Here is a 19,910-nt window from a genome sequence, read left to right on the forward strand (position 1 = left end):
GTGTAGTAGACCTTACAGTGAAATGCTGAATACAACAGGTGTAGTAGACCTTACAGTGAAATGCTGAATACAACAGGTGTAGTAGACCTTACAGTGAAATGCTGAATTCAACAGGTGTAGTAGACCTTACAGTGAAATGCTGAATACAACAGGTGTAGTAGACCTTACAGTGAAATGCTGAATTCAACAGGTGTAGTAGACCTTACAGTGAAATGCTGAATACAACAGGTGTAGTAGACCTTACAGTGAAATGCTGAATACAACAGGTGTAGTAGACCTCACAGTGAAATGCTGAATACAACAGGTGTAGTAGACCTCACAGTGAAATGCTGAATACAACAGGTGTAGTAGACCTCACAGTAAAATGCTGAATACAACAGGTGTAGTAGACCTCACAGTGAAATGCTGAATACAACAGGTGTAGTAGACCTCACAGTGAAATGCTGAATACAACAGGTGTAGTAGACCTCACAGTGAAATGCTGAATACAACAGGTGTAGTAGACCTTACAGTGAAATGCTGAATACAACAGGTGTAGTAGACCTTACAGTGAAATGCTGAATACAACAGGTGTAGTAGACCTTACAGTGAAATGCTGAATACAACAGGTGTAGTAGACCTCACAGTGAAATGCTGAATACAACAGGTGTAGTAGACCTTACAGTGAAATGCTGAATACAACAGGTGTAGTAGACCTCACAGTGAAATGCCAAATACAACAGGTGTAGGTAGACCTCACAGTGAAATACTGAATACAACAGGTGTAGGTAGACCTCACAGTGAAATGCTGAATACAACAGGTGTAGGTAGACCTCACAGTGAAATGCTGAATACAACAGGTGTAGTAGACCGTACAGTGAAATGTTGAATACAACAGGTGTAGTAGACCTTACAGTGAAATGCTGAATACAACAGGTGTAGTAGACCTTACAGTGAAATGCTGAATACAACAGGTGTAGTAGACCTTACAGTGAAATGCTGAATACAACAGGTGTAGTAGACCTTACAGTGAAATGCTGAATACAACAGGTGTAGTAGACCGTACAGTGAAATGCTGAATACAACAGGTGTAGTAGACCTTACAGTGAAATGCTGAATACAACAGGTGTAGTAGACCGTACAGTGAAATGCTGAATACAACAGGTGTAGTAGACCTTACAGTGAAATGCTGAATACAACAGGTGTAGTAGACCTTACAGTGAAATGCTGAATACAACAGGTGTAGTAGACCTCACAGTGAAATGCTGAATACAACAGGTGTAGTAGACCGTACAGTGAAATGCTGAATACAACAGGTGCTCTCGATGGTGCAGCTGTAGGACCTTTAGATGATCTGAGGACAAATGCCAAATATTTTCAGTCTCCTGGGGGAGAATAGGCTTTGTCGTGCCCTCTTTACAACTGTCTTGGTGTATTTGGACCATGATAGTTTGTTGGTGATGTGGACACTTGAAGTTCTCAACCGGCTCCCCGTCAATTTTTTATTTAACATTTATTTCACCTTGTTCAGAACGACAGATTTGTACCTTGTCAGCTCAGGGATTCAATCCAGCAACCTGCTGGTTACTGACCCAACACTCTAACCACTAGGCTACCTGCTGGTTACTGGCCCAACGCTATAACCACTAGGCTACCTGCTGGTTACTGGCCCAACACTCTAACCACTAGGCTACCTGCTGGTTACTGGCCCAACGCTCTAACCACTAGGCTACCTGCTGGTTACTGACCCAACGCTCTAACCACTAGGCTACCTGCTGGTTACTGGCCCAACGCTCTAACCACTAGACTACCTGCTGGTTACTGGCCCAACGCTCTAACCACTAGACTACCTGCTGGTTACTGGCCCAACACTCTAACCACTAGGCTACCTGCTGGTTACTGGCCCAACGCTCTAACCACTAGACTACCTGCTGGTTACTGGCCCAACACTCTAACCACTAGGCTACCTGCTGGTTACTGGCCCAACGCTCTAACCACTAGGCTACCTGCTGGTTACTGGCCTAACGCTCTAACCACTAGGCTACCTGCTGGTTACTGGCCCAACACTCTAACCACTAGGCTACCTGCTGGTTACTAGCCCAACACTCTAACCACTAGGCTACCTGCTGGTTACTGGCCCAACGCTCTAACCACTAGGCTACCTGCTGGTTACTAGCCCAACACTCTAACCACTAGGCTACCTGCTGGTTACTGACCCAATGCTCTAACCACTAGGCTACCTGCTGGTTACTAGTCCAACACTCTAACCACTAGGCTACCTGCTGGTTACTAGTCCAACACTCCAACCACTAGGCTACCTGCTGGTTACTAGCCCAACACTCTAACCACTAGGCTACCTGCTGGTTACTGGCCCAACGCTCTAACCACTAGGCTACCTGCTGGTTACTGGCCCAACACTCTAACCGCTAGGCTACCTGCTGGTTACTGGCCCAACACTCTAACCGCTAGGCTACCTGCTGGTTACTAGCCCAACACTCTAACCACTAGGCTACCTGCTGGTTACTGGCCCAACGCTCTAACCACTAGGCTACCTGCTGGTTACTGGCCCAACACTCTAACCACTAGGCTACCTGCTGGTTACTGGCCCAACACTCTAACCGCTAGGCTACCTGCTGGTTACTAGCCCAACACTCTAACCACTAGGCTACCTGCTGGTTACTGGCCCAACGCTCTAACGACTAGGCTACCTGCTGGTTACTGGCCCAACGCGCTAACCACTAGGCTACCTGCTGGTTACTGGCCCAATGCGCTAACCACTAGGCTACCTGCTGGTTACTGGCCCAACGCGCTAACCACTAGGCTACCTGCTGGTTACTGGCCCAACGCGCTAACCACTAGGCTACCTGTTGGTTACTGGCCCAACGCTCTCTAACCACTAGGCTACCTGCTGGTTACTGGCCCAACGCGCTAACCACTAGGCTACCTGCTGGTTACTGGCCCAACGCGCTAACCACTAGGCTACCTGCTGGTTACTGGCCCAACGCGCTACCCACTAGGCTACCTGCTGGTTACTGGCCCAACGCTCTAACCACTAGGCTACCTGCTGGTTACTGGCCCAACACTCTAACCGCTAGGCTACCTACTGGTTACTAGCCCAACACTCTAACCACTAGGCTACCTGCTGGTTACTGGCCCAACGCTCTAACCACTAGGCTACCTGCTGGTTACTGGCCCAACGCGCTAACCACTAGGCTACCTGCTGGTTACTGGCCCAACGCGCTAACCACTAGGCTACCTGCTGGTTACTGGCCCAACGCGCTAACCACTAGGCTACCTGCTGGTTACTGGCCCAACGCGCTAACCACTAGGCTACCTGCTGGTTACTGGCCCAACGCTCTCTAACCACTAGGCTACCTGCTGGTTACTGGCCCAACGTGCTAACTACTAGGCTACCTGCTGGTTACTGGCCCAACGCGCTAACCACTAGGCTACCTGCTGGTTACTGGCCCAACGCGCTACCCACTAGGCTACCTGCTGGTTACTGGCCCAACGCTCTAACCACTAGGCTACCTGCTGGTTACTGGCCCAACGCTCTAACCACTAGGCTACCTGCTGGTTACTGGCCCAACGCTCTAACCACTAGGCTACCTGCCGCCCCGATGAAAATGGGGGAGTGCTCGGTCCTCCTTTTCCCATAGTCCACAATCATCTCCTTTGTATTGATCACGTTGAGGGAGTGGTTGTTGTCCTGGCAACACACGGTCTCTGACGTCCACCGTATAGGCTGTCTCATCGTTGTCTGTGATCAGGCCTACAGTACCACTGTTGTGTCATCGTTGTCAGGCCTACAGTACCACTGTTGTGTCATCGTTGTCTGTGATCAGGCCTACAGTACCACTGTTGTCTCATCGTTGTCAGACCTACAGTACCACTGTTGTGTCATCGTTGTCTGTGATCAGGCCTACAGTACCACTGTTGTCTCATCGTTGTCAGACCTACAGTACCACTGTTGTGTCATCGTTGTCTGTGATCAGGCCTACAGTGCCACTGTTGTGTCATCGTTGTCTGTGATCAGGCCTACAGTACCACTGTTGTGTCATCGTTGTCAGGCCTACAGTACCACTGTTGTCTCATCGTTGTCTGTGATCAGGCCTACAGTACCACTGTTGTGTCATCGTTGTCTGTGATCAGGCCTACAGTACCACTGTTGTGTCATCGTTGTCTGTGATCAGGCCTACAGTACCACTGTTGTGTCATCGTTGTCAGGCCTACAGTACCACTGTTGTCTCATCGTTGTCTGTGATCAGGCCTACAGTACCACTGTTGTGTCATCGTTAGCACAATGTCAGCCAAAGATAAGCTAACGCCTCGTTAGTCTTGCCACAAAAGAAAGCACGGCTCTCGACTGATGAGCAGTGAAGGACATTCGGTGTAGTCAACGCAGCACGGTAGTGGGTTGACCTAAACGAGACAGCGACTAGTAATTCCACCCTTCCAGGGACCATTCTTGATACAGACAGGAAACTGTTGAGCGTGAAAAACCCAGCAGCGTTGCAGTTCTTGACACCAACCGGTGCGTCCTGGACCCTACTACCACACCCCGTTCAAAGGCACTTCAATCTTTAGTCTTCCCCATTCACCCTCTGAATGGTCACACATACACAATCAATGTCTCAAGGCTTATAAATCCTTCTTTAACCACCTGTCTCCTCCCCTTCATCTACACTGATTGAAGTGGATTTAACAAGTGACATCAATAAGGGATCATGGCTTTCACCTGGATTCACCTGGTCACAGAAAGAGCAGGTGTTCCTAATGTTTTGTACACTCAGTGTATAGTAGTTGGTGTGTCTGTCAGATGTGATGGCTCCATGAGAGTCCAGGATGAATAATTCACCTGGTCACAGAAAGAGCAGGTGTTCCTAATGTTTTGTACACTCAGTGTATAGTAGTTGGTGTGTCTGTCAGATGTGATGGCTCCATGAGAGTCCAGGATGAAATACAATGCTGTGAACACTACTGAATACTGAATACTTCATGACTTAATAGTTTACATCAAGGAGACCCCGGCCGTTCTGTTCCAGTCCCTCCCTGCCTCAAGCTGTGTCCCAAATGGAACTCTATTCCCTTTATAGCACACTACTTCTGACCAGGGCCCATAGGGCTCTAATTTAAAAGTAGTGCACGATATAGGGAATATGTTGCCATTGAGCACACACACACTCTCCATTATAATCCACTAAGTATAATTAAAATAAATGCTCTCCAGCCGTGCCTGCATCCAAAATGGGACCCTTTTCCGTATATAGTGCACTACTTTTTACCAAATTCCTGGGCCCTGGTCAAAAGTAGTGCACTATATAGGGAATAGGGATGTAGTATAAAGTAGTGCACTATATAGGGAAGAGGGCTGTAGTATAAAGTAGTGCACTATATAGGGAATAGGGCTGTAGTATAAAGTAGTGCACTATATAGGGAATAGGGCTGTAGTATAAAGTAGTGCACTATAAAGGGAATAGGGTTGTAGTATAAAGTAGTGCACTATATAGGGAATAGGGCTGTAGTATAAAGTAGTGCACTATAAAGGGAATAGGGCTGTAGTATAAAGTAGTGTACTATATAGGGAATAGGGCTGTAGTATAAAGTAGTGTACTATATAGGGAATAGGGCTGTAGTATAGAGTAGTGCACTATATAGGGAATAGGGCTGTAGTATAAAGTAGTGCACTATATAGGGCTGTAGTATAAAGTAGTGCTATATATAGGGAATAGGGCTGTAGTATAGAGTAGTGCACTATATAGGGGTGTAGTACAAAGTAGTGCTCTATATAGGGAATAGAGTGCCATTTGGGACATTGATGTGTCTGAGATTCAGGTCACGGAATTAATTTCTGCATTTAGATGGCACTCCGTCTCAGTCTTCACCTCTCTCTCTCTCCCTCCTTCTCATCTCCAGGAAATATGCAATTAATTAAAACTAACAAAGTTGTCCCGACAGGTTTTTAAAATTACTCCTGGAATTCAAATAGGCGGTTTCTTGCTGAAGTAGTCTAACGGGTGTGATATTCAGTTCATGGAGAGCTGAACCAGGTATTGAAAATCATTTATCTTGTCAAAAAGTGAATTGATCATAGAAATGGGTAAGAGTCGAACACAAAGAATGAAACCACTCTGTGATGATGTACGGATCAAGAGAACTTGGGACATGTTTTGAAAAATCATAAAACTGACTGCAATATAGTTCAAATGTATGTTTGTTCTACAGAAATCCCTCCATTCCATGTTATGTCTGTGTCATTTGGGTCATATGCCAAAACCAGCAGGAACAGTCTGGATAGTTTCAACTGGGGATTGTACCCAGCAGGAACAGTCTGGATAGTTTCAACTAGGGATTGTACCCAGCAGGAACAGTATGTAGGGTGGTAACTAGGGATTGTACCCAGCAGGAACAGTCTGGATAGTTTCAACTAGGGATTGTAGCCAGCAGGAACAGTATGTAGGGTGGTAACTAGGGATTGTACCCAGCAGGAACAGTATCCAGGGTGGTAACTAGTGATTGTACCCAGCAGGAACAGTATCCAGGGTGGTAACTAGTGATTGTACCCAGCAGGAACAGTATCCAGGGTGGTAACTAGTGATTGTACCCAGCAGGAACAGTCTGGATAGTTTCAACTTGGGATTGTAGCCAGCAGGAACAGTATGTAGGGTGGTAACTAGGGATTGTACCCAGCAGGAACAGTATGTAGGGTGGTAACTAGGGATTGTACCCAGCAGGAACAGTATGTAGGGTGGTAACTAGGGATTGTACCCAGCAGGAACAGTATGTAGGGTGGTAACTAGGGATTGTACCCAGCAGGAACAGTCTGGATAGTTTCAACTAGGGATTGTACCCAACAGGAACAGTATGTAGGGTGGTAACTAGGGATTGTACCCAGCAGGAACAGTCTGGATAGTTTCAACTAGGGATTGTACCCAGCAGGAACAGTCTGGATAGTTTCAACTAGGGATTGTAACTAGCAGCAACAGTATGTAGGGTGGTAACTAGGGATTGTACCGAGCAGCAACAGTATGTAGGGTGGTAACTAGGGATTGTACCGAGCAGCAACAGTATCCAGGGTGGTAACTAGGGATTATACCCAGCGGGAACAGTATTCAGGGTGGTAACTAGGGATTGTACCCAGTAGGATGGGTGTGTAGGGTGATAACTAGGGATTGTACCCAGTAGCAACAGTGTCCAGGGTGGTAACTGGGGGTTGTACCCAGGAGCAACAGTATCCATGGTGGTAACTGGGGGTTGTAACCAGCAGGAATAATATCCAGGGTGGTAACTGTAACCTGTACATAGCCCACCTATAATTTAGCCCAAACAACTACCTCTTTCCCAACTGTATTTAATTTTAATTAATTTATTTATTTTGCTCCTTTGCACCCCATTATTTTTTTATTTCTACTTTGCACATTCTTCCATTGCAAAACTACCATTCCAGTATTTTACTTGCTATATTGTATTTACTTTGCCATCATGGCCTTTTTTGCCTTTACCTCCCTTCCCACCTCATTTGCTCACATTGTATATAGACTTGTTTATACTGCATTATTGACTGTATGTTTGTTTTTACTCCATGTGTAACTCTGTGTCGTTTTATCTGTCGAACTGCTTTGCTTTATCTTGGCCAGGTCGCAATTGTAAATGAGAACTTGTTCTCAACTTGCCTACCTGGTTAAATAAATGTGTTCTCAACTTGCCTACCTGGTTAAATAAAGATAAAATAAATAAATAAATTAAATAAACTAGGGATTGTAACGAGCAGCAACAGTATCCAGGGTGGTAACTGGGGGTTGTAACCAGCAGGAACAGTATTCAGGGTGGTAACTAGGGATTATACCCAGTAGGATGGGTGTGTAGGGTGGTAACTAGGGATTGTACCCAGCGGGAACAGTATCCAGGGTGGTAACTAGGGATTGTACCCAGCGGGAACAGTATCCAGGGTGGTAACTGGGGGTTGTACCCAGCAGGAACAGTATCCAGGGTGGTAACTAGGGATTGTACCCAGCAGGAACAGTATCCAGGGTGGTAACTGGGGGTTGTAACCAGCAGGAATAGTATCCAGGGTGGTAACTGGGGGTTGTAACCAGCAGGAATAGTATCCAGGGTGGTAACTAGGGATTGTAACGAGCATCAACCGTATCCAGGGTGGTAACTAGGGATTGTACCCAGCGAAAATAGTATTCAGGGTGGTCACTAAGGATTGTACACAGCAGAAACAGTATCCAGGGTGGTAACTAGGGATTGTACCGAGCAGCAACAGTATCCAGGGTGGTAACTAGGGATTGTACCCAGCAGCAAGAGTATCCAGGGTGGTAACTTACTTGAGAGTCTCCAGAGACATCTGTAGGTTGTAGCTCCTCTCCTGCTCAGGCAGCTTGGAGAACTCCACCAGACAAGGATGCTGCCGCTTGTTATCGTCCCGTACCTGCAACACAACACCATTATCTGTTGCTGTCTCGTACCTGGAACACAACAGCATTATCTGTTGTTGTCCCGTACCTGGAACACAACAGCATTATCTGTTGATGTCCCGGACCTTGAACACCACATCATTATATGTTGTTGTCCCGAACCTGGAACACAACAGCATTATCTGTTGTTGTCCCATTCCTGGAACAAAACAGCATTATGTGTTGATGTCCCAAACCTGGAACACAACAGCATTATTTGTTGATGTCCCGAACCTGGAACACAACAGCATTATATGTTGTTGTCCCGAACCTGGAACACAATAGCATTATCTGTTGATGTCCCGTACCTGCAACACAACAAAATGATCGGTTGTTGTCCCGTACCTGCAACACAACAAAATGATCTGTTGTTGTCCCATACCTGCAACACAACAGCATTATCTGTTGTTGTCCCGTACCTGCAATACAACACCATGATCTGTTGTTGTCCCGTACCTGGAACACAACAAAATTATATGTTGTTACTTCATACCTGGAACACAACAAAATTATCTGTTGATGTCCCGTACCTGCAACACAACAGCATTATCTGAATCCTCAACTACCTGCTGGGGGTAAGAGAGGCCCTGAGAGACTGGCAGTATCCCACGCATGAACTGTTTCTGTTTAGTGGAGGGATATGTCTAAACCGACAGGGATATGTTGACTGTCAGTGGTAGAGGATAACCAGCTTAGCTCCAGGACTTCCCGCGGTGTCACTAATGGCTGTAGCAGTCACCCCACCCCTGTCTGATAGGTGGTGACCGAGGCCTGAGAAGACACTGACCGGGTAAAAAAAAAATATACAATTAAACGTTTCATTTTCACATGCAGAGTAGAACAGCACCCCTGGAGCCAATGAAGGTTAAGTGCCTTGCTCAAGACAACGTTGACCGATGTTTCAACTTTTCGACCCCAGGGCAGTCTAACCCTCTACAGGGCAGTCTAACCCCCTACAACCCTACAGGGCAGTCTAACCCCCTACAGGGCAGTCTAACCCCCTACAGGGCAGTCTAACCCCCTACAGGGCAGTCAAACCCCCTACAGGGCAGTCGAACCCCCTACAGGGCAGTCGAACCCCCTACAGGGCAGTCTAACCCCCTACAACCCTACAGGGCAGTCTAACCCCCTACAGGGCAGTCTAACCCCCTAGAGGGCAGGGTAGCCTAGTGGTTAGAGCGTTGGACTAGTAACCGGAAGGTAGCAAGTTCAAATCACCGAGCTGACAAGGTACAAATCTGTCGTTCTGCCCCTGAACAGGCAGTTAACCCACTGTTCCTAGGTCGTCATTGAAAATAAGAATTTGTTCTTAACTGACTTGCCTAGTAAAATAAAGGTAAAAAACAAAAGTCTACCCCCCTACAGAGCAGTCTAACCCCCTACAGGGCAGTCTAACCCCCTACAGGGCAGTCTAACCCCCTACAACCCCACAGGGCAGTCTAACCCCCTACAGGGCAGTCTACCCCCTACAGGGCAGTCTAACCCCCTACAGGACAGTCTAACCCCCTACAGGGCAGTCTAATCCCTACAACCCTACAGGGCAGTCTAACCCCCTACAGGGCAGTCTAAACCCTACAACCCTACAGGGCAGTCTAACCCCCTACAGGGCAGTCTAACCCCCTACAGGGCAGTCTAACCCCCTACAGGGCAGTCTAACCCTCTACAGGGCAGTCTAATCCCTACAACCCTACAGGGCAGTCTAACCCCCTACAGGGCAGTCTAACCCCCTACAGGGCAGTCTAACCCCTACAGGGCAGTCTAACCCCCTACAGGGCAGTCTAACCCCCTACATGGCAGTCTAACCCCTACAGGGCAGTCTAACCCCTACAGGGCAGTCTAACCCCGTACAGGGCAGTCTAACCCCCTACAGGGCAGTCTAATCCCTACAACCCTACAGGGCAGTCTAACCCCCTACAGGGCAGTCTAACCCCCTACAGGGCAGTTTAACCCCCTACAGGGCAGTCTAACCCCCTACAGGGCAGTCTAATCCCTACAACCCTACAGGGCAGTCTAACCCCCTACAGGGCAGTCTAACCCCCTACAGGGCAGTCTAACCCCCTACAGGGCAGTCTAATCCCTACAACCCTACAGGGCAGTCTAACCCCCTACAGGGCAGTCTAACCCCTACAACCCTACAGGGCAGTCTAATCCCCTACAGGGCAGTCTAACCCCCTACAGGGCAGTCTAACCCCCTACAGGGCAGTCTAACCCCTACAGGGCAGTCTAACCCCCTACAGGGCAGTCTAACCCCCTACATGGCAGTCTAACCCCTACAGGGCAGTCTAACCCCCTACAGGGCAGTCTAACCCCCTACAGGGCAGTCTAAACCCCTACAGGGCAGTCTAGCCCCCTACAGGGCAGTCTAACCCCCTACAGGGCAGTCTAACCCCTACAACCCTACAGGGCAGTCTAACCCCCTACAGGGCAGTCTAACCCCCTACAACCCTACAGGGCAGTCTAACCCCCTACAGGGCAGTCTAACCCCCTACGACCCTACAGGGCAGTCTAACCCCCTACAGGGCAGTCTAACCCCCTACAGGGCAGTCTAACCCCCTACAGGGAAGTCTAACCCCCTACAGGGCAGTCTAACCCCTTGCTGCTCTAGAGCAGCAGAGATGAAAGATGAAAGAGAAAACCAACTGATGTCATTCTATGATGTATTACATTACAAATGTAATGACCCCCCGTCTTGACGGCGGAGAGAAAATAAAAAATAAAAAGTTTATTTCCTGCAATTTATTTCCTGCAATTCCCCAAAAATGTTTCAGTTTTAGAGCAAGTTTTACGCAGTTCTAAACCATTGTGGATGGGTTATTAGACATTTCAGGAGGTGCGGGTGAACAAACAGCTGACCCGCGCATCATTAGCGTGCACGTGTGACCATGCGTGCTTGTGTGAGCGTGCACGTGTGTACTCACAGCTCCGTACGTCCAGCCCAGGTCAATCTTGTTCATCACCCACAGCTCATGGATGTTCTCTGCCAACTTCTCCCTGATCCTCTCCAGGTGAGGAGGCAGAACAACCTGAAACCACAACACATGATACACAGGAAGTCCATGCCATTGGCCAGAAGCATTACCCACACAGTACATGGGGACAGAGGTTGTTGTTCTGGGACTTCACTTTGTTATAACTAGTGTAGATCTGGGCTAACTATTGAGGCAAAGGAGGCTAGTCAATTGACCTTAACCCCTGTTAGTTGTTGACTAGATAAAGTAGATCTGGGCTAACTATTGAGGCAAAGGAGGCTAGTCACTTGACCTTAACCCCTGTTAGTTGTTGACTAGTTAAAGTAGATCTGGGCTAACTATTGAGGCAAAGGAGGCTAGTCACTTGACCTTAACCCCTGTTAGTTGTTGACTAGATAAAGTAGATCTGGGCTAACTATTGAGGCAAAGGAGGCTAGTCAATTGACCTTAACCCCTGTTAGTTGTTGACTAGTTAAAGTAGATCTGGGCTAACTATTGAGGCAAAGGAGGCTAGTCAGTTGACCTTAACCCCTGTTAGTTGTTGACTAGATAAAGTAGATCTGGGCTAACTACTGAGGCAAGGGAGGCTATTCAATTGACCTTAGCCCCTGTCAGTTGTTTACTCGTTAAAGTAGAGTTGACACCCACCATGACACAGTATAGTAAAGGGTTTTCTTTACCCACCTGGCTGGTGTCAACAGGTGTAGGGGTGAAGGCAGCCTGGGACAGGGTGATGGTGGGACCCAGTAGATCCCTGGTCTCACTGTGGTCCTCCTTGTACTCCTGGCTGTGTTCCACTCTCAGCTTCTCCCTGGGTAGCACAGCCTCGAAACACGGAGCGTAGCCCGGCGGGGGCAGGAACTTAAACTCTCCTTGGCGACCACCCAGCAGGAAACGCACTCTGGAGGAAAGAAGAGGAGGAAGAAGGAGAAGAAGGAGAAAAAGAAGAAGGAGAAGAAGGATTAGAAGAAAGAGAAGAAGAAGAAGAAGAAGAAGAAGAAGAAGAAGAAGAAGAAGAAGAAGAAGAAGAAGAAGAAGAAGAAAGATTAGAAGAAAGAGAAGAAGAAGAAGAAGAAGAAGAAGAAGAAGAAGAAGAAGGATTAGAAGAAGAAGGATTAGAAGAAGAAGGATTAAGAGAAGAAGAAGAAGAAGAAAAAGAAGGAGAAGAAGAAGGAGAAGAAGAAGGATTAGAAGAAGAAGGATTAGAAGAAGAAGGATTAAGAGAAGAAGAAGAAGAAAAAGAAGAAGGATTAGAAGAAAGGGAAGAAGAAGAAGAAGAAGAAGAAGAAGAAGAAGGAGAAGAAAAAGAAGGAGAAGAAGAAGGAGAAGAAGAAGGATTAGAAGAAAGAGAAGGATTAGAAGAAGAAGGATTAAGAGAAGAAGAAGAAGAAGAAGAAGAAGAAGAAGGATTAGAAGAAAGAGAAGAAGAAGAAGAAGAAGGAGAAGAAGAAGGACAAGGACAAGGATTAGAAGAAGAAGGATTAGAAGAAGAAGGATTAAGAGAAGAAGAAGAAGAAGAAGGAGAAGAAGAAGAAGAAGGATTAGAAGAAAGAGAAGAAGAAGAAGAAGAAGAAGAAGAAGAAGGAGAAGATGAAGGAGAAGAAGAAGAAGGATTAGAAGAAAGAGAAGAAGAAGAAGAAGGAGAAGAAGAAGAAGGATTAGAAGAAGAATGATTAAGAGAAGAAGAAGAAGAAGAAGGAGAAGAAGAAGAAGAAGAAGGATAAGAAGAAGAATGATTAAGAGAAGAAAGAAGAAGAAGAAGAAGGATTAGAAGAAGAAGAAGAAGAAGAAGGATTAGAAGAAGAAGAAGAAAGAAGAAGAAGAAGAAGAAGAAGAAGAAGAAGAAGAAGAAGGAGAAGATGGATTAGAAGAAGAAGGATTAGGAGAAGAAGAAGAAGGATTAGAAGAAGAAGGATTAGGAGAAGAAGAAGAAGGATTAGAAGAAGAAGGAGAAGAAGAAGGATTAGAAGAAGAAGAAGAAGAAGAAGAAGAAGAAGGATTAGGAGAAGAAGGATTAGAAGAAGGATTAAGAGAAGAAGAAGGAGAAGAAGGATTAGAAGAAGAAGAAGAAGGAGAAGAAGGATTAGGAGAAGAAGAAGGAGAAGAATGATTAGGAGGAGAAGAAGAAGAATGATTAGGAGGAGAAGAAGAAGGAGAAGAAGGATTAGAAGAAGAGGAAGAAGGAGAAGAAGGATTAGGAGAAGAAGGATTAGAAGAAGAAGGATTAGGAGAAGAAGGATTAGAAGAAGAAGGATTAGGAGAAGAAGAAGAAGGAGAAGAAGGATTAGAAGGAGAAGACGGATTAGGAGAAGAAGAAGGAGAAAACGGATTAGGAGAAGAAGAAGAAGGAGAAGAGTTAAGATCCCTCCTAATGTGTTCTTCAACTCATGAAACATGTATCTGTGGTCTAAGATCCCTCCTAATGTGTTCAACTCATGAAACATTCTAGAAAAAGGCACAGTGGCGTTATCCTCGCAAGGTGAGGTGTTACTTACCCTACATTATTCATCTCATATGCATACGTAGATACTGTACTCTATATCATCGACTGCATCCTTATGTAATACATGTATCACTAGCCACTTTAACTATGCCACTTTGTTTACATACTCATATGTATATACTGTACTCAATATCATCTACTGTATCTTGCCTATGCTGCTCTGTACCATCACTCATTCATATATCCTTATGTACATATTCTTTATCCCCTTACACTGTGTATAAGACAGTAGTTTTTTTTGGAATTGTTAGTTAGATCACTTGTTCGTTATTACTGCATTGTCGGAACTAGAAGCACAAGCATTTCGCTACACTCGCATTAACATCTGCTAACCATGTGTATGTGACAAATAAAATTTGATTTGATTTGATTTGATTTGAAAATAGGGGTGTCGATAATTATGACCCCCTACCGTTTTGAGAGAAAAAAAAAAACTTGTTAAACAAAATATCTTTTCAATATCAATGTAGCTCAGTATTTAAATAATGTATTTCTGCTCATCTTTATATAGGGTGTCAATAATTTATTTCTGCTCATCTTTATATAGGGTGTCAATAATTTATTTCTGCTCATCTTTATAAAGGGTGTCAATAATTTATTTCTGCTCATCTTTATAAAGGGTGTCAATAATTTATTTCTGCTCATCTTTATATAGGGTGTCAATAATTTATTTCTGCTCATCTTTATATAGGGTGTCAATAATTTCGGACCCCCTACTGTAGGTCACTGTAAACAGAAATAAGAGGTTCAACCATTTGTTCTAACTCGACCTTGCATACTCTCAGCATAATATACTGAGCGTGGGTGGGACATGTTAGAGCTACATGTAGGCCGGCTGCTAAAACAAACACTTACGAGAGGTCAAAAGGGTCAGACGAAACCCAATGATTGATCATTTTGATTGATTTATTGATTGATTGGTTGGTTGAGGAGCACTCACTTGACCCCAGCGGAGAAGCTGGCTACAGGGAAGAACAGTCCGTCAGAGTTGAAGTTCTCAAACATCCCCTGGACGGGCTGACCGTTGATACGGAAGGATATACTGGGAGCGCTGAGGTCCAGACAACAGCTGACCACGTCATCCACACGGAGGAGATGTTGATTGGGTGAGCTCACTGTCCTGGCGATGCAGCCTGAGAGAGAGGGAGGAGGGAGGAGGGGGAGGGAGGGAAGTAGATGGAGAGAGGGAGGGAGAAATGTACGAAGGGTAGAGGAGAGGAGAGAGGGAGGAAGGGTAGAGGAGAGAGGGGTAGAGGAGAGGAGAGAGGGGTAGAGGAGAGGAGAGAGGGGTAGAGGAGAGGAGAGAGGGAGGAAGGGTAGAGGAGAGAGGGGGTAGAGGAGAGGAGAGAGGGAGGAAGGGTAGAGGAGAGAGGGGTAGAGGAGAGGAGAGAGGGGTAGAGGAGAGGTTAGAGGGGTAGAGGAGAGGAGAGAGGGAGGAAGGGTAGAGGAGAGAGGGGGTAGAGGAGAGAGGGGGTAGAGGAGAGGAGAGAGGGGTAGAGGAGAGGAGAGAGGGGTAGAGGAGAGGAGAGAGGAGGAAGGGTAGAGGAGAGAGGGGGTAGAGGAGAGGAGAGAGGGGTAGAGGAGAGGAGAGAGGGGTAGAGGAGAGGAGAGAGGGAGGAAGGGTAGAGGAGAGAGGGGGTAGAGGAGAGGAGAGAGGGGTAGAGGAGAGGAGAGAGGGAGGAAGGGTAGAGGAGAGAGGGGGTAGAGGAGAGAGGGGGTAGAGGAGAGGAGAAGAGGGGAGGAAAGGGTAGAGGAGAGAGGGGGTAGAGGAGAGGGGGGGGTAGAGGAGAGAGGGTAGAGGAGAGAGGGGGTTAGAGGAGAGGAGAGAGGGGGAGGGTAGAGGAGAGAGGGAGGAAGGGTAGAGGAGAGAGGGAGGAAGGGTAGAGGAGAGAGGGTTAAGAGAGAGGGGGTAGAGGAGAGAGGGGTAGAGGAGGAGAGAGGGGGTAGAGGAGGAGAGAGGGGGGAAGGGTAGAGGAGAGAGGGAGGAAGGGTAGAGGAGAGAGGGAGGAAGGGTAGAGGAGAGAGGGGGTAGAGGAGGAGGAGAGAGGGAGGAAGGGGTAGAGGAGAGAGGGGGTAGAGGAGAGGAGAGAGGGGTAAGGGGTAGAGGAGAGAGGGATAAAGGGTAGAGGAAGAGGGGGTAGAGGAGAGGGAGAGGGAGGAAGGGTAGAGGAGAGAGGGGGTAGGAGAGGAGAGAGGGAGGCAGGGTAGAGGAAGAGAGGGGGGTAGAGGAGAGGAGAGAGGGAGTAAGGGTAGAGGAGAGAGGGATAAAGGGTAGAGAGAGAGGGGGGTAGAGGAGAGGAGAGAGGGAGAAGGGTAGAGGAGAGAGGGAGGAAGGGTAGAGGAGAGAGGGGGTAGGGAGAGGAGAGAGGGAGGAAGGGTAGAGGAGAGAGGGGGTAGAGGAGAGGAGAGAGGGAGGAAGGGTAGAGGAGAGAGGGAGGAAGGGTAGAGGAGAGAGGGGGTAGAGGAGAGGAGAGAGGGGGTAGAGGAGAGAGGGGGGTAGAGGGAGGAGGGAGAGACGGGGGTAGAGGAGAGGAGAGAGGGGGTAGAGGAGAGAGGGGGTAGAGGAGAGGAGAGAGGAGAGAGGGGTAGAGGAGAGGAGAGAGGGGGTAGAGGAGAGAGGGGTAGAGGAGAGGAGAGAGGAGAGAGGGGTAGAGGAGAGAGAGGGTAGAGGAGAGGAGAAGGAGAGAGGGGTAGAGGAGAGAGGGGGTAGAGGAGAGGAGAGAGGGGGTAGAGGAGAGGAGAGGAAAGAGGGAGGAAGGGGAGAATAGAGAGGGGGTAGAGGAGAGGAGAGAGGGAGGAGGGGTAGAGTAGAGAGAGGGTAGAGGAGAGGAGAGAGGGGGTAGAGGAGGAGGAGAGAGGGGGTAGAGGAGAGGAGAGAGGGAGGAAGGGTAGAGGAGAGAGGGGTAGAGGAGAGGAGAGGAGAGAGGGAGGAAGGGTTAGAGGAGAGGAGAGAGGGGGTAGAGGAGAGGAGAGAGGGGTAGAGGAGAGGAGAGGAGAGAGGGAGGGAAGGGTAGAGGAGAGGAGAGAGGGGGTAGAGGAGAGGAGAGAGGGGGTAGAGGAGAGGAGAGAGGGAGTAGAGGAGAGGAGAGAGGGGGTAGAGGAGAGGAGAGAGGGGTAGAGGAGAGGAGAGAGGGGGTAGATGAGAGGAGAGAGGGGGTAGAGGAGAGGAGAGAGGGAAGTAGAGGAGAGGAGAGAGGTGGTAGAGGAGAGGAGAGAGGGGGGTAGAGGAGAGGAGAGAGGGGGTAGAGGAGAGGAGAGAGAGAGGGGGTAGAGGAGAGGAGAGAGGGAGTAGAGGAGAGGAGAGAGGGGGTAGAGGAGAGGAGAGAGGGGTAGAGGAGAGGAGAGAGGGGGTAGAGGAGAGGAGAGAGGGGGTAGAGGAGAGGAGAGAGGGGGTAGAGGAGAGGAGAGAGGGAGTAGAGGAGAGGAGAGAGGTGGTAGAGGAGAGGAAAAAGGGGGGTATGGGAGAGAGGGAGGAAGGGTAGATGAGAGAACATATTTCTAAACAACACACACACAGACCCAGTGTAACAGACAGAGTTGCCTTGGAAACCAACATAATTGTTTTTCACTACCCAACGATTCACTATTCCACTGCATATAAGGACATCAATAAAAGTCAGATCTGATATTTGATGACCCCTGTCAAGAAGCAGGGAGTGTGTGTGTGTGTGTGTGTGTGTGTGTGCGTGTGTGTGTGTTTGTTGCTGCCTTTGCAGTAAAATTGACAGCGACGTGAAATAACCAACAGGCAGCCAAGTGTAGTATATATATGGCTTCATACACTGCAGCCTGATGCAACAACATGAATATTCACCTCCTCAGCCTCTCTTTCAAAGGGAGCAAACACTCTGCATTATTCCTACAGGATCTCTACGCTCTGGACACTACAGACATGCCTGCAGCACACGTCTAGACCACAGGGCTCTGTGCAGAAGTGGGGAACAGGAAGCCATTTGTGACACACGACCATATTCTCCAACGTGAGATATTCAGCTCCAAACCCAAGAAACATCCTCTCAACCTCCCAACCATCACACAGCATTCTGGGGGACCATTACCCCCTCACACGGCATTCTGGGGGAACATTACCCCTCACACATCATTCTGGGTGAACATTACTCCTCACACAGCATTATGGGTGAACATTACCCCTCACACAGCATTCTGGGGGAACATTACCCATCACACAGCATTCTGGGGGACCATTACCCCTCACACAGCATTCTGCGTGAACATTACCCCCTCACACAGCACTCTGGGGGACCATTACCCCTCACACAGCATTTTGGGTGAACATTACCCCCTCACACAGCATTCTGGGTGAACATTACCCCTCTGTCAACACTCAATTACACCCTTCTCCCTGTGTCTCACTACCCACACAACTCAAACTAGGTAGCCCACTCACATCACACTAGATCAGAGGACTAGAGTAACTATTTAACCTGAAGTGAATATAATATAGTAACTATCTAACTATCTAACCTGACTACAGGTGAATATAATATAGTAACTATCTAACCTGACTACAGGTGAATATAATATAGTAACTATCTAACTATCTAACCTGACTACAGGTGAATATAATATAGTAACTATCTAACTATCTAACCTGACTACAGGTGAATATAATATAGTAACTATCTAACCTGACCACAGGTGAATATAATATAGTAACTATCTAACCTGACCACAGGTGAATATAATATAGTAACTATCTAACCTGACTACAGGTGAATATAATATAGTAACTATCTAACTATCTAACCTGACCACAGGTGAATATAATATAGTAACTATCTAACTATCTAACCTGACTACAGGTGAATATAATATAGTAACTATCTAACCTGGCCACAGGTGAATATAATATAGTAACTATCTAACCTGACTACAGGTGAATATAATATAGTAACTATCTAACTATCTAACCTGACTACAGGTGAATATAATATAGTAACTATCTAACTATCTAACCTGACCACAGGTGAATATAATATAGTAACTATCTAACCTGACTACAGGTGAATATAATATAGTAACTATCTAACCTGACTACAGGTGAATATAATATAGTAACTATCTAACTATCTAACCTGACCACAGGTGAATATAATATAGTAACTATCTAACTATCTAACCTGACTACAGGTGAATATAATATAGTAACTATCTAACTATCTAACCTGACTACAGGTGAATATAATATAGTAACTATCTAACCTGACTACAGGTGAATATAATATAGTAACTATCTAACCTGACCACAGGTGAATATAATATAGTAACTATCTAACTATCTAACCTGACTACAGGTGAATATAATATAGTAACTATCTAACCTGACCACAGGTGAATATAATATAGTAACTATCTAACCTGACTACAGGTGAATATAATATAGTAACTATCTAACTATCTAACCTGACTACAGGTGAATATAATATAGTAACTATCTAACTATCTAACCTGACCACAGGTGAATATAATATAGTAACTATCTAACCTGACTACAGGTGAATATAATATAGTAACTATCTAACCTAACTACAGGTGAATATAATATAGTAACTATCTAACCTGACTACAGGTGAATATAATATAGTAACTATCTAACCTGACTACAGGTGAATATAATATAGTAACTATCTAACCTGACCACAGGTGAATATAATATAGTAACTATCTAACCTGACCACAGGTGAATATAATATAGTAACTATCTAACCTGACTACAGGTGAATATAATATAGTAACTATCTAACTATCTAACCTGACTACGGGTGAATATAATATAGTAACTATCTAACCTGACTACAGGTGAATATAATAGACTAGCTATCTCACCTGACCACAGGTGAATATAATAGACTAGCCATCTTACCTGACCACAGGTGAATATAACAGACTAGCCATCTCACCTGACCACAGGTGAATATAACAGACTAGCCATCTTACCTGACCACAGGTGCAAGCCATCGAAGCCGTAGGAGTACAGGT

At 46.5% G+C, this 19,910-nt stretch overlaps 1 protein-coding gene across 1 annotated transcript in view; it reads right to left on the bottom strand.

Moving 5' to 3' along the window:
- Nucleotides 1-19,910, bottom strand: part of LOC109887079 (ryanodine receptor 2) — a 307,522-nt gene that overhangs the window by 252,095 nt on the left and 35,517 nt on the right. Inside the window, 4 exon segments of the mRNA XM_031820923.1 lie at nt 8,310-8,413; nt 11,357-11,461; nt 12,092-12,308; nt 14,851-15,043. Coding sequence (XP_031676783.1) covers nt 8,310-8,413; nt 11,357-11,461; nt 12,092-12,308; nt 14,851-15,043 — 619 coding nt within the window.

The sequence above is a fragment of the Oncorhynchus kisutch genome, unplaced genomic scaffold (assembly GCF_002021735.2).
Source record: "Oncorhynchus kisutch isolate 150728-3 unplaced genomic scaffold, Okis_V2 scaffold3741, whole genome shotgun sequence".
NCBI classification, from domain to species: domain Eukaryota; kingdom Metazoa; phylum Chordata; class Actinopteri; order Salmoniformes; family Salmonidae; genus Oncorhynchus; species Oncorhynchus kisutch.